The 15,847-nt window shown below is 38.2% G+C and overlaps 1 protein-coding gene across 2 annotated transcripts; it reads right to left on the reverse strand.

Annotated features, from left to right (window-relative positions):
* Positions 1-4,830: 4,830 nt before the first annotated feature.
* LOC130185413 (protein NLRC3-like) lies at positions 4,831-15,294 on the reverse strand. 2 transcript variants are annotated; one of them, XM_056401884.1, is made up of 12 exons: positions 14,716-15,294; positions 13,605-13,887; positions 13,377-13,429; positions 12,955-13,191; positions 10,772-12,653; positions 10,398-10,571; positions 9,933-10,103; positions 9,341-9,514; positions 8,904-9,077; positions 8,018-8,191; positions 7,836-7,885; positions 4,831-7,201 (listed from the first exon to the last, which is right to left on the reverse strand). In XM_056401884.1, exons 2-12 carry the CDS (start codon positions 13,862-13,864, stop codon positions 6,684-6,686), a joined length of 3,867 nt encoding a protein of 1,288 aa, XP_056257859.1. In that variant the 5' UTR covers positions 13,865-13,887; positions 14,716-15,294; the 3' UTR covers positions 4,831-6,683. The 2 variants fall into 2 exon arrangements, with proteins under 2 accessions (XP_056257859.1, XP_056257858.1); XM_056401883.1 differs by having other exon boundaries at positions 10,772-12,656.
* Positions 15,295-15,847: the final 553 nt, after the last annotated feature.

Below are 15,847 nucleotides of genomic sequence, written 5' to 3' on the forward strand. Positions count from 1 at the left end.
ATAGCCTGCTGCTGCCCGCTATCTTTCTTTTTTTTTTTCTCCCCTATGCTTGTGTTTTGTTTTTCCAAAGCACGTACGGTATGGCAGGATTAAAATGGCATCTCAAGAGCTCCATTTCAAAAATACTGTACTGCACTGATACAGAAATAACACCTCTGCAGAGAGGATACAAACAATAATAAAGCACAAAACACAACAGGCAAATAAAGATTTCAGCAAAGCAAATGTATAAATCAAGTTGTTTTTAGCTTTGTGAAGTGATATGAAAGTGTGACATTTGTTTCTTTCCAGCATGGATGCATATAGCAATCTACTGTTATATACAGTATATAATTAAAGTTTAAACTTGCCTAACCTCGACTGAATATGAAATAATACTACAGGTCTGTCAGTCAGTACTAATTAAATATTAATTTAAATAATAATAGTATAAATCATTTTTCAAGTAACCAATATTATATTCCGCTAGCAATTTAAAGGACATGGGTTGTGGTTTTGTATTGTCACTAGATTCTCATGTGTGCATGTGGAGGGTGAACAATGTTACATCCCTAACCCAGATATCATATAAAATACATTGCATCCAGCCGGTTAGCTCAGCTTCACAGATCCGAGCATAAAAGCTATTCTTCGTGTTTACATTTAGATTTTTGTCAGGTTTTAACAAATGATATATAACATATTAATTAGTGCACTTCAGAAGCTGGTTGGTGGATTTTGTTACTGTTGGACAGAGCCGAGCAAACTGTTTCCACCTGTTTTCAGACTTTATGATAAGCTAAGCTAACCAACTGCTGGCTCCACCTTGGTACTGTTCAGACGGATATGGGAGTGGTATTAATCTTCTCATCTAATTCTTGGCAATAAAGCAAGTAAATGTATTTCCCAAAAAAATGAACTATTGTCTGAGATTTGGAATGGAGTCAGACTTGCAATAAGTCATGAAAATGAGAATGTGAAACTTTCATTTTGTTTCACTGCATTATTCAGTCTTATATAGACTTCATATTAGCAGTAGTGGGTGTTGAGTGACGTATCCACCCTGCCCACTATAATATAAAGTTTTCTCACTGCACTCAAAGAAATATGCCGTTTTCAGAGTTCCTTCTGTTGGCTGACCTAAAACAACTTATATAGTTGTATCGATCTCATTCACGCTTGACGCCATTTTTTCCGTCTTAATTCTTCTGGTGTGCAGAGCTCAGATTGGCTGTCAGCTGTCACTGAACACTAGACCAAATCTATATGAATAGTTTAAAAAAAAAAGAGAGAGCTGTGAGCAAAGAGTCAGAGATCTGGAGCAAGACTACGATTCTGAAGTTGCAGAAAATAACAGTAATACAGTAACACCACATCAAACCTTCAGTTATATCTGTGTGTCTCTGCCTTTCTGTCTACCTCTTCACGGATTTGTAAAGTATAAATGTGTGTGACCTATCCTCATTCTTAATTATGAATATGGCCAATACTACAACCTAATGCAGAAGTAATACATTAACTGCAGCAGTGAAAATCAGATTTGTAGTACCAATGGTTCCTATGGTTCCCTGAGCAGCTGTAAAACTGTACTGGAGAAGAATTACCATGTAACCTGTTACACACACACACACACACACACACACGCACGCACACGCACACACGCACACGCACACACACACACACACACACCCTTCCCTACATATTAATGTGTTTTGTGCATGTGTGTTCGTCGTGTACACAACCTCTGAACACTTTTAATGGTTCCCAAAACACACACATATTCCCCCCAAACAACCAATGCTTTTTAACGGATTACACTTTTCTAAATAATTACATCCGCCCGTGTTAAATTGTTCCAGAGGCTGAATGGAGGGGGAGCTAAAATAACTAAAGCAACTAAATGATGGATGATGGTGTTGGCAAAATATGTTCACATAAGTTCAAACTCAGAAAGGATGAATAGATGTGGAAAGCAAAGAAATGTGAAGAAATATGGCAGCATGTCTGTGAGTGTGTACGCATGTCAGCATATGTGCCTGAGTGTTTGTGTGTGTGAATAAGAGAGGGACTCTTATGTGTGGCATGTGCAACTAAAAGGTGAAATAAGCCATTTAATATGATTTCAGAAGTCAGATAGTCAGCCTGTCACTCCAAATTACTCACTCTCAAACACACAGGCACATGTAGGCAAACACACATACACACTGTCCGTACACACTTCCTCACCTGTTCCTTCAGTCTATATGACATGATCAAGTCATAAACAAAAGGAAAACACGACATATGCCTCATTAAGAAAACATGAGAGACAACTTTCAAATACTTCCACTTACAGAAAGCCACACACACACACACACACACACACACACACACACACACACACACACACACACACACACACACGCAGGCAAAGCCCCCATTTTGAACCAGACATTGAAAGTACTGTTGTGGCTATTTCAAGTTGGACTAAAGCATCTCTCGTTTCACATCAAAGCCAAAGCACTTGGATGTGAATAGAGAGGACGTGATAATGACAGAGGGAGAAAGAGGAATATGTAAGAGAGGGTAGCATGTGAGTTTGTGTGTGTGTGTGTGTGTGTGTGAGGGAGAGTGAGAGAGAGAGAGAGAGAGAGAGAGAGAGATAACAGCAACTTTAAAAAAAACCATGAAAGATTGATGTGTTGCTAATTCAGCTGCCAGGGGCTCCTCTGGCCATCAAACCTCCCTGAAACCATGTTCCACTGCACCGTAAATACAATTGGCACGCGCACACACACACACACACACACACACGAAGAACCAATGAATTACTGAGGACAATCTTTTTAAACCTCAAATTAGGCAGAGAAAAGACCATGTACGTTTGTAGCACATTTCAATTTGTTTTCATACAAAGCATCACATTGCTTCACTTCACTTCACATCGAAACACTTAAAGGAATAGTTTGACATTTTGTGAAATAAGCTTTCGTCACTTTCTTGCTGAGAACTAGATCACGAGTTTAATACCTCTCTCATGCCTGGATGGTTCATTTGTAGCTACAGCCAGCAGCCAGTTAACTCAGCTTAGTATCACGAAAGAAAAAGTTTAGCTGCATCTCCCAATATAATATTAACAATAGTGAAAACAACTTCAGCAAAGAACAAAATTGTGCATCGGTAACAACTTCTGGTAAGGAGTGGGACAGACGACCTCTGTTCACTCTCTTCCTGCTCACCGTCATCACCTATGTTGCATTTTAATGCAACTCAACTCATCATTACATAATTTGTTATATAACAACTGAAGAAGCATAAATTTATTTCTGACTCATAAATGTTACCTGTTAAAAGTTACCCCAAGGCAAACACATACTGCAGTTATCCACTGCTGCACTGAGATGCAGGTCAAATTGCTATTCTATGATTACAAAGTCGTCTAACGACATAAATGCAGCTTCAAAGAGCTGTGTTGTGTGATTGGCTGTGATGACATTTCAAATGAGCAATCACAGAGAAACTTAGAGGCAACAAAAACTTGTTTGCTAAAATCTAAACTTTCCTGATTCACACTAAAACAATTTATCCACTGTGAAGGCCAAAAGAGAAAATAACTCAATCTATCTAGCTTAATATGCACATAGTCCGAGAGGAAGACAGAAATGAAGGACCAGTAGGAAGACGGGAAAAAAATGAAGGACGAGGATGTGAGCGAGAAAATTTGAAAAGTCTCGACCGCTAACCCCTTTTCTAATAACTTATTGTGTCTATCCAGCGCTCTGTTATAACACAGCACATAGTGCAGTTTAAAAGTGGCAAATTTATCACTTGTTATTTAGGTGGTAGACTAAAGGCTTCTTGTTTCTAGCTGGAATCATAAAACAAATGATCTGCATCTATTTTGTTAATCGTTTAATGGTTTTAGTACTTTACCAAGCAATAACACCAAAAATTTGGTGGTTCCAACTTCATAAATGTGAATATTTGCTGCTTTTCTTTGTCATACATTATTGCAGAGTCATGAGTCTCTATGGATTTTGGACTTTTGGTCAGACCTATAGGCAATTTTAAAATATCATCATGGACTCTGAAAAATTTAGAATGGCAATTTCACTACATTTTGATATTTAATGGGTCAGTGATGACTGATTGACTGATTAATCAATGAATGAAAATAATTTTTAGTTGCAGCCCTGCTGGCAGATTGTATAAGATGTAGGTTGCTAGCTAATTACTGTGAGCTAACAATGAATAAGAGAAGACTCCATCAATTTTTTTATATGTTTCCAGCTGCTATAATTGGCTTACACAAAGCGGGGATATAGTATAGTTGGTAATAAGCTAGTTAACCTGGCGTGCTAACATTTGCATTAAAATGGACAAAGTTCAATTCATTCCTTACACTTTTCTCTTGTGTTTTTAGTTGCTCCAGCCCCATGCACAACACTTTGATAAGTTGAGAAATCCACAGGTTGATAGGCCCGCTGTGCCCTGATTGGACAAGTACATCATCTGAGGACAAACACAATCCCTGGAGAAATTTAATAATTTTGGTGATCCCCTAACTTTTCAAGCTCCGAAAACTGTTGTTATGTTCTGACCTTTACAACATATGGGTAAGTCAAGATGAGAATATGAATAAATAATATGCATAAATAATCTCAAACAGAAGGTGACTCATGCGTGAAGGATTCGGTCCCGTCTTTTCTAAAAGGGTGTTTAGGTCTATTTTATTGCCTCTGTGTTTCTACGGTGTGTGTGTGTGTGTGTGTGTCTTTTTCCATCTACTTCCACCTGTTCCAAGGTCCCTGTTTTCTATTATTAAATATACAAGTACATAAATAATAAGTAGGAAGAAACGTTTAAAATGTATCACGTCAAACCATTTTAATGTATTATAACTTCAAATAAGCTGCATTCTTTCAGAAAATCATGTACTGAAAGCAGCAGAAACTCTTCATTCACACAGGCAACCCTGTGATTTCAAGGGAGGATGGAAGTAGGACATCACAAGTGCACGTGCTTCCGTATTATAGAGATACAAATATGCAAGATATGAATATGCCGTTTACACGCACACAGACATAACCACACACACACACACACACACACAGACATAACCACACACAATAAACCAACATGCCTGCACCATCAGTTGGTCTGGTATGCTATATCCTGTCAAGCATCCCCCTCTAGTGTTACACTAATAAAATGCAGTGACAGTTTTTCTGTTAGTTGATCTGACAAAATTATAAAAATCACATTCAACCAGTAAAATTGCAGATCAACTTCTGGCATGTCAGTTAAGAACAAAATGAAATGAAAGTAGATAAAGAAGGAAAGAACTATGAGAAAGAATGGAAACCTGCCTGTACAAGCTGAGTTCAGTATGAGTCATACAGTGTGGGAGTATCACTGCTGACAGGGAAATATAAGGAATAAAACAAGTATACTCTATATATTGAAAAGAAATGTAAAAATTGTAGAATAAATTGCATCAATTTTAAAACCATGTAACAAAACTTTACACGCAAAAAAAACCCTCTAGTCTGTGGAAAAAACTAATCAAAAAAAGTGATGTCGACATTTCTGTGTAATTTCTGTATAAAAAGAACTTCCATTAAGAGTCGTGTCTCTAGGTATATTGCTAATTTACCTATGCACATACAAAGATCACAAGTTCATTGCCAAAATGAGCAATCTACTCCTGCCTTGCCTTGACCACAAAACCTTCTGCTGCCTCTGCTGAGGTGTCTGACTCAAGTTGACAGCTGACGCCCATTTCAGATGCAGAGGAAGTAAGTCAGGCGCAGTCGCTCATCTAAGTGGTTTCGACACATTGCAACAGAAAGTAAGTGCAAAACCTCCAGCAGTTCAAAATTCATTTTCCATTACAGCACCACAATTAAAAAGTCCAACAAATAAAAGTACAAAGAAGAATGAACTATATGGTAAACTATGACAACAACAATAAAAAATTTAAACACAATTTACAATCCATTAGGGCCATCTTTTTGAGTTCTCGATGACTCTGAGCTCCATAATGTAGTCAGGTCAATTTCAATTTGAGTTTTGTTGTTTCCTACTTCTGCTGTGAAGTTCATGTTATATTCACTGTATGTTTATGTATACGTGTTTGAGTTGTTTTTATATTGATTATCTTCGAAGATTTTCTTACACCAAAATGTGTGATTGAGCTCATTAGAGCTTTGTGGTGCAACAGACTTTAGAGCATATCATTTATTAGCTAAGTTCACTGGTTTAGTGGTTTAGTCCAGTGAGACGGACTTTTTAATAAAAAAAATTAAAAGTGTGACTGTGTGTACTATTTAAAAATAATGCATGACAATGAGGACAGTTAAATTTCATTTTCTAGAAGAAACTGAGTACTTTTACCATTCCTGTATTTTACAGTCATTTGATTTATTGTGGGCCATATTTCAGCAGTGCTTCTCCTCTCTGATTTTGCTCAATGGCAGGACAAATCCTGCACCACTGTACATTGTACCACAGTACTCTGATTGATGTACTTCCTGGCCCCTGTTTATTACAACACTTTATTTCCTAGACATACTATATTCTTATTTGTTGTTTAGTTTCTATATACTTTTTCCATTTAGTCCTGCAGCAACTAATGTGTAGATTAGTGACATGTATTGTATCACTGTCTTTGCATGTAGCCATCAGGCATTAGGTCAGTATGACTATTTCATAAACATTTTTGGTTACTGTATTTTACAGAGGTAAATTGATCCATATGCTAGTCTGAAACCAGGATGGAGTGGTTCAGTGAAAGTTGTGCGGGCAGTGTGCAGGTGAATCAGTCCATCAGGAAACAGCTGAAAAAAGGACAAAATACCTGCTGGCCAGTCCAGAAACACTCCTATGGTACTCAACTTTGTAGAACGTTTGATAAACTTTAGACAGGAATTGTTATGATGAAATGAACCATCACTATACCAGCACCAGGACTTTTCATTTTGTCCAAAAGATGTTTCACTTGAAAAGTCTGCCACCCTGTCAATACTTTTGTATGCAACTCCAACATCAGCTGAGTCGCACTCAACCTCCCAGTAATGGCGACCTGTCAAACCTTCTTCACACAGCACCTGAAAACCGGTACATCTGTCTGGATGGTCAGGATATGGCTGCTTCTTGCCATCATATGACGCCTTTTTGTTCTCTTCTGTCAAAATTAGATTCACGTCTGCTGTGTTGATGTCCAGAGTCAAATCACAGGCATCTGCAATCAAGACAGAGGAAACGATTACTTAGTTCCGTAGTACCACTGTGTGAGTGTGGTTCTTGACCTCTGGTTGTTTTTGTCAAATCTTCTATTGTCAAATTAGGGATACATCAGCATTTATGTAAAACCACTATATGGTCAAATCCTATGGTCAAATCCTGATTTTATAACTGCAACGTCGTCTGACAAAATCACCAAACTTATAAGCTAAAGACAAAGACTGTGCAGTGATTTCAGCTATTTATTACATAAAATGATCATTCAGAGAAAAAGTTAGAAGAAACACAATTTTACTTTATTCATTTGTGCTTTTGGTCGTAACACCTTGCTGACTGAGAACAGCGAAGGGAAGTAAGGGGAGGTTGTGGCCAACGAAGCATTTGTTTTAGTCTGAAATGCTGGTGGTCTAATGAGACAACTAGTGGCAGTGACGATTTCTTACAGAACCTATAAAGCTTGCTATCTATTTCAACTGTTTATACATTACTTTTAGCTAACAATTCTAACCTTTTTTTTTTTTTTTTTTTTTTTTAAAACCATTTGTTTCAAAATCCAATTTTCATTTTTGTTTTTACATACTGCAACATGCATCGCAGCTTTGAAATTTCATTAAAAACAATCCTATTCTTACACTGTCTCAGTAGCTTCCAGTCGAACCAGTATTCTTCATTTTGGTCCACACTGATGGGAAATAGAGGGACAGAAGGTGAAGATAAAAGTACTGTAACATATGCACCTCAAATCAAATGAATAAAGTGAATCTTGCAAACGAGTCTTAGAATAATGATGAAAACTGTGCTGGTTGGAGCATACTTGAGTTTCTCCAGACTGCAGCGTGAATCCCTCTGTATTTCAGTCAGCAGCTTGGCTCCTTGATCTGTGAGGTGATTAAAGCTCAGGTCCAGCTCCCTGAGGCTGCAGTGGTCCGACCTCAGAGCCGAGGCCAGAGAGGCACATCCATCTCCTGTCACTTTACAGAATGACAGCCTACAGAAAATCAAACAACTGACATTTTAGGCGTGTGGTAGATGCCCTTATCAGCAGAAATTTTCACTTGTTAACATGACATGAGCTCCATTTGATTAGTCATTTATCAGGCTCTCCCTTTGGAGTTGCTGACATGAAGCACCATATATCACACAAGCTGACATTTTGAGAGACAGAGGCAGACCAAATGAATCACAGTGTCTGAAGCAAAGCACATTTATGCCAGCATTATTATATCTTTTGATATATAATGCTGATAATCATTTCCTGAAGCGACTAAAACAATTAAATCATCTTGTTAGTGTAACTTAATTACTTCAAGACAGAAAACACATTTCCACATTGTCATAATACCATATACATGAACATTTTCAGCTTTTATAAATAAAGACAACTTGCTGGACACAGTTAAATCAGTTTTAGAGGTAAATATGTATGTGACACATCACACACACACACGCATGTATTCACTCCATCTGAATTAGTAAATAGATGGAGTGGACAAAATATTAGAAACCCTTCTGAGTCTGATGCAATTCAATTCAACAACTCCAACTCTGAATTAACAACTTAAAACAGATAAAACAAAACATTGTATGAAGGACTAAAACTTTTATGTTGGTGTATTACAATAGGCTGAATCCAGATATATATGTATTTGTAATACTAATTAGTGAAGTCAAGTACATTTGGAGCTATTTGTTACACTGACCTTAGTGTTTTTAAACCACAATGTGGTTTCATCAGTGCATTACAGAGTGCCGTCACTCCTGAGTCCTGCAGGTCATTGTAGCTCAGGTCAACCTCTCTCAAGCGTGAAGTTTTAGAGCTGAGTGCTGAGGCCAACGTCTGACAGCCTTTCTCACAGAGTTTGTTGTGACTGAGACTGAATGACACATGTAGGAATATCATTTAATTGCTTACATCATACAGAATATTTAATTGTTTACTTAGTGCTGCATATTGTTTTTTATTGCATATGTACATACACACACACACACACACATATATATATATATATGTATATATATATGTGTGTGTGTATGTACATATGCAATAAAAAACTATATATATATGTGTGTGTGTGTGTGGTGTGTGTGTGTGTTTGTGTGTAACATATATGCAGTTCAATGTAATATAGTTCTTTACCTCAATGCCTCCAGTGTACAGTGCATGCTCATCAACCCTGCTGAGAGGATCTCCATTTCTGAGTCTTCCAAATCATTGTAACTTAGGTCCAGTTCTCGCAGGTAGCATGGGTTGGATGTGAATCTCGTCACTAACTCCTTACAGATGTTTGTAATCCCGAAATTTCGGTTCAGTCTTTTGGTATACAGATGATAAAAATGACATTTAATTAGAAATATATACATAGATTATAATGAACAGTTCTACCAATCTGACTTGTGATCTAAAACAATGTCGGCTATAGGCTGCATTCAAGTGCACAGTGGGGTGTGTAGCACACAATTTGGCATTGCATATTCAGTCTTAATAAAGTAAATACTGATTTTAGTAATAGAGCTTGAATGATAATGATACATCTATCAAGAAATAATCATTTAGAGACAGCTGAACTGGCTGTTTTAACAGGAAAACTACTCCTACGATGTGGACGGATCTTTGAAAAACATACAATATGTATCATTTCTGCCATGACATACCCAAGAAATCACAGGTAGAACCATTTGTTTACAATTAATACTTGAGTGTCAAGGGGAGTAATATGTCTGAGACTGACCTGAGCTTCTCCAGCTTTGGTTGGCAAAGCCCAACAGAAACCGTAGAGTATAATAAAGAGCTGTGCAGGATGTTGTTACTCAGCTCCAGTTCCCTTAGATTTGAGATGACTGAATTGATAGCTGATGCCAACTTTTCATACTCTTCATCTGTATGGTTTTCACCTGAGAGACTACAAACACAGAGGACAAAAAGCAGCTCAGCAGACCTAACAACATTGCAGTCGCTAAGGGCATCTTGCTGATAGCATGGCAAACAGTTGGCAACAATTAGTAAATGTTCCATATATTGGGGCTCATCTTCAGCTGGCTGGCTGATGCTTTTCAACTTATCAAACCTCTAGCAAGAGAGGTTAAGCCAATATTAGTTTTTAAAGAACTTGAAATATATCACACTAAGGCTTAACTATAAAAAAAAAAAGAAGAACAACAAAAACAAACACATCAAAAATAATACTTTTACTTACCTAAGTGCTTCTAGTTTAGCCTGAGATTTCATCAGGGCATCACTCAAGATGCTTGTGCTTTCCCCCCAAATGGTATTATTCATCAGGTGCAGTTCAGTCAGCACAGAGTTTGGCATCCGAAGAGCTGAGGCGATTGTCTCAGAAAGCCAATTATCGAGAGACACTCCTGAGATCCTGCAGATATTAAAAAGACAATTATTCAAGATTACATACAGTTTTTGATGCATACAAACAATTTATGCTGGCAGTATACTGTGTATTTGGGATTAAAAACTTTAATTGTTTATTTTTCACTGTTAAATGAGTGACAACAAAGTGATTGAACGCAATGCAGACAGCCTACATAAACACCACCATTTAAGTAACCAACTCACCTTGCTTTTCTGCAGTTCCTCACAGCTGGGATAAGCCTAAAAATACCTTTTGCTGATGGTCTGTATTTCTTCAGGTTGAATTCATCTAGAGGCGTCCTTGACATCAGAATTGAGTCGGCCAGAACTGAGCACTGAACAGGGGAGAGCTGTCTTTCTGGAGTAGGATTTGGTTGAAGATACTGCTTCACACTATCATGTAGGGAACAGTCTTTCAGCTCAATCAGGCAGTGGACAAGGTTCAGGCATCTTTCAGGTGAGCAGTCCGCTAAATCTATTTCTAATAGACTTGTCCTAACTTCCTCAACAACTGCAGAGTGTTCATCTGTCTGTTGAATCAGGCCTTGAAGCAGCTCTTGTGTTGATTGAAGAGACATGCCAATGAGGAACCTAAGGAACATGTCCATTTCCCCGTTCTTTCTCAGAGTTGCGTTAGCTATTGCGATTTCGATCAGCTCATCCAAAGGTAGATCCACTGGATCTGCATCTAAGATTGGCTTCAACTCTTCCTCAGACTCTTTAAGCAGGAAATCCTTGAGGCTATGAGAATCAATTTTTTTACTTGCAAAACTGCGGTACACAAAGAGAGCAGCAAAATACTCCTGAACTGTCAGATGCACAAAGCAGTAGAGTTTATTTCTGTTGAATGCACCCTGTTCTTGGAATACCTCCGTGCACAACCCACAATGCACTCCAGCTTTGTCTATGGCAATGCCATATTTTTTCAGATCATCGACAGTGAATACCATTTTGCTTTCTTTCAGATATTCAAATGCCATCCTGGCTAATTTGAAAATGAATTCTTCATTTGATTTGAAGATCTCCTTTGTGTCTGACTCATCAAGGGTGTCATACTTTTCAGTAGCTACCTTCATCTGAATTGTAAGGAAGTGCGTGTACATCTCAGTAAGTGTAGTGGGTATCTTTATGTTTTCATCTTGAATGTTGCCCTCTGTTAGCAGCAGATGCTCAAAAACCTTTGCTGTAATCCAACAGAAGATAGGTATGTGACACATAATGTATAAGCTCCGTGACTTTGTAATATAGTTAATGATTTGTTCAGCGACTGCCACGTCCTCAATTCTCTTCTTGAAGTACTCGATTTTTTGTGGATCATTAAATCCTCTGACTTCAGTCCACTGGTACACATACTGAGAAGGGATACGCTGAACCGCTCCTGGTCTTGAGGTTATCCAGAGAAGTGCTGAGGGAAGAAGGTGTTCCCGAATGAGGTTGGTCACCAGAGTGTCCACCGATGATTCCTCAGTCTCATTTGTCAATCTTGTGGCTCTTTTGAAATCCAACTGAAGTTGGCTTTCATCGAGACCGTCAAAAATGAACAAAACTTTGCAATTAGCAAATATTCTTGCAACTGCTATGTTTTTCATTTCTGAGTGGAATTCCCTAACAAGTGTCTCAAGGCTAAATTTCCTATCTAAGACCAGATTTAGCTCCCTGAATGGTAGTACAAAGATGAAGTCCATGTCCTGATTGGCTTTCCCATCTGCCCAGTCAAGGATGAACTTCTTCACGGAGACAGTTTTTCCAATGCCAGCGATTCCTTTTGTCATCACAGTTCTCAAAGCTCTCCTTTTTCTTCTGTCCTGCCCAGATGAAACACTATCTTGTGATTTACTTTTAAAGATGTCATTGCAGTTGATTTTTGTGCCCTGAGCTTTTTGCATCCATGTCTTCTCTTCAATCTCCCAGATCTCATGTTCTGCATTGACACGTCCACTATCTCCCTGTATAATGTGAAGCTCTGTGTAAATTTTGTCCAACGATTTTTCATGCTCATGATTTTTTTCAGTGCCTTCGGACTCATAGCTAAACTTTTCCCTCAGATATGCTTTGTGCTTTTTGATGACTTCTCTGACGCCATCTTCTGCTACAATTAAAGAGTTACAAAAACAGTGATGTCAAAACAGAATCAAAGACGTTTCCTGAGAAATGCAGCAATATTTTGAACTGTGTATTCCATATGAACCTGTTAATGTATTAAAATGCAGCAATGTTTTATCACCAAGCTGTGCCATTAAGACTGGAAATGCCTGAGTCAATGTTTTATGGCTGTTTAGTATCTGCAGTTTTACACCAATCATTATAAACATTACATTATGTGTCAGACAAAAACCTCAACAGAGGGTCAACTCATCAAAAATCACATACTCACTACCCTCACGTACTTTCACATGTCACTGGCTCAATTTCGTGGAGGATCGTGAAAAGGACAGATTTGGCTTTTGTAGTTCTGAGAGCCCCGTACAGCACCCTCATCTGCTCCATACTGGTTCCGGCAGCCCGGATATTGGCATACATCTCCTCAAGGATAAAACGCTGCTGGCGCATCCTATCCGCTATCAGCATCACTGAAGTGACGTTCTGAATGAGGTGAGCCATGTTGTTGTCCACCCAGTTAGCTTCTTTATAAAGAGAAACAAATGATGGCACATGACATGTTCAGATTTTGGACACGGGCACCTAATTACAAGCATGCAGAAGAATGAATGGGCTCTGAAGCATGTACATGATTTTGTTGCAATTGGAATTTTATGATCAATTAAAATCAAGATCATGTTTGCTCCTCAAATTATTAACTTTCACTCACCTTTCTCCTCTGTGCTGAGTGGAGCAGGATCATGTGTTTCAGAGCCGCAAGGACTAGCAAATAACAAAAACAGCTATGTTTTACAGAGTTAACAGTTAACAAGGCTTGTAACTATTAGTATTTTTATATTTGATTATATCTATCATATATAAATATAAAATATTATAATAATACTCATTTATGTATACAAAAAAATACTGTTTTAGTCTGAAAATGATCATGACTCACCTTGCAGAGTTAACTTGAATGATGGGGTAACCACAACCCATTTTTTCAAAGGAGGTCCCTTCATCTTGCCTCCTCAAAGTCTCCTCCTCTGTTGTCTCCTTTATTGCTCCCAACTCCTCCTGCAGGGATGATCTTTGAAGGGGAGGATCATTTTCTCCACTTTTCACTGTTGTGGAAACCTCATTGTTCTTTTGCTCAGGTTTGTAACACTCCTTTTCCGATATTTTACCCCTCTTGAGTGCAGAGCATTGGCTCCCCATGGTATTTCTTCAGTGTCAACTATCTGTGATTTGGAGAGTATTTAAATGTAAACAAGTACAAGTAGTAGTTTCTACAGGCACATGCACACATTAAACTTTAAAGTAAAAGTGATGTTTAAATAAACTAGAAAAAAACAACATGCAGTGTAATGAGTCTTGTGAGATTTGAAACTGTGCAATGGCAGGGACAATCCGACTGTAGCTGTGTAACTAAAAATCCTAAGAACTTTTAGTTTCACATCTACAGTCGGAGTTCACCGGGTTTTTTTCTGACTGCGATTGCACATTTTCAACTCTACTGTTGATGTGAAACTAAAAATCCTTCCTTTATTAGTTACTAATAAAGGATTTTTAGTTTCACATCTACAATCGGAGTGCCCTGGATTTTTCCAAGTGCCATCCTGGAACCACAGTTCCACAGTTTTCTTTTTTACATTCTCTACAATACTTATTTGACCCTGTGCAGCACTCTCCCTGTTTTTCTTCATGAGTGATGTTTGTTGGAGTGCCCCGGTGGCTAAACTTGTGGAGCGCATACCACTTAGGCTCAGTCCTTACTGCAGTGGCCTGTGCTGGAATCCAGTCCAGGCCCTTTGCTGCAAGGCATCCTCTCTCTCTCCCCCAACTTTTCTGTCTCTATCTCTATCAGATTAAAGACCAAAAAAATAACTGTAATGTTTGTTTGTTCTGTATTTTTTATTCTTCACAATCTGAAACAACTCTTGATGCTTTTGATATAATCAAAAGACTCACATTTAAGATATTCTGAACAGACTATTCATGCTTTTTATATCTATTTTCACACACACACACACACACACACAAACACACACAAAAACGTTTTGTTTTACCTTTGTCTCTGAGGTCCTGTGGTAAGCTGCAGCAGTAATGAGACCATGTCGCATTTCGAATGCCTTTGGGTGTATCAACTTGTCCTCAGAAAGAGAGCTTTCATTATAAACAGGAAGCACACATCTGGTAGGCGGACCGAGTTGAGAGAGAGTGTGAGTGTGTGTGTGTGTGTGGGTTGGCGGGTGGAGAGAAAAAGAGGGACAAAAAAATTTGAAAAAAAAAAAGGGAAAAAAAATCCTTCTACTGTGCACAGTTGAGGTCCATTCGGGCTGTATCATGCGTCTGACTTTTTGCATGAGAACTGATTTCAGATCAGCCCATTGTCTGATATGGGCAGAAATAAACATGATAACCTACATTAAAGCCGGGCAGCTGGCAGCTGGCAGCCCTCTTTTGTTAATAATTATCCAGAAGTTCACTGAACTGGACTGCACTTTGGGGTTGGTCGGCTTGGACGGCTCATACTGGTCTCAAAATAAAATGTAAAATGTAAACAATTCTCTATGACCTCAACAGAGGTCAACCTCTCACAAATGACCTGTGCCTATACAAGTAAATAATCTACTAATTTGCTACATTTTTCTGCAATGTCATAATCTGAAGATCTGTACCTGGCATTGCGCCAATTTGTGGAAAAAGTCATTTAATTACTTGAATCTACCAGCAATCTACTGCCTGCAAAATGTAGTTTAAGTGCAAGTTTAATTACATGTAGTACACTACTGTTTGACTGAACTGTTAAACATTAACATATGACATTTATTAGGTGAGGGGTGGAAGTGCAACACAAGTTTCATTTTGGTGTTCTTTTGCAATTCATAATCACAGTCACAGATTGGGGAGAGAGGATAGTGACAACACCAGGGGCGATAAGTGAAGCATCCTTTCTTGTTATTGGAGACTTAGTCATAATCAAATCCCCTAGTCCTTACAGCAGTACTACCTTTGCCATGAAAGCATCTGCTAGTTCATCTTCAACAAATGCTGCACCACTGTTTACGATTAAACTCTGAGTATAGTATGTTTTCTTCTTTTATTCTTTTAACCAATCTCAGAATTTGAATAATTATTTAGCAGATAGGCGGCCATTCATTTTCATAAAACATGGTTGGAAATGTGTAAATTAAAACT

Source organism: Seriola aureovittata, chromosome 17, assembly GCF_021018895.1.
Source record: "Seriola aureovittata isolate HTS-2021-v1 ecotype China chromosome 17, ASM2101889v1, whole genome shotgun sequence".
NCBI classification, from domain to species: Eukaryota; Metazoa; Chordata; class Actinopteri; order Carangiformes; family Carangidae; genus Seriola; species Seriola aureovittata.

Excerpts from the sequence above, each read along its gene's own strand:
- LOC130185413 (XM_056401883.1), bottom strand. The coding sequence starts at position 13,864 with ATGGGGAGCCAATGCTCTGCACTCAAGAGGGGTAAAATATCGGAAAAG. Across the intron at positions 13,430-13,604 it reads ATTCAAGTTAACTCTGCAAG|TCCTTGCGGCTCTGAAACAC; the intron begins GTGAGTCATGAT and ends GTTATTTGCTAG. Across the intron at positions 12,657-12,954 it reads TGAGCCAGTGACATGTGAAA|CAGAAGATGGCGTCAGAGAA; the intron begins GTACGTGAGGGT and ends CTTTAATTGTAG.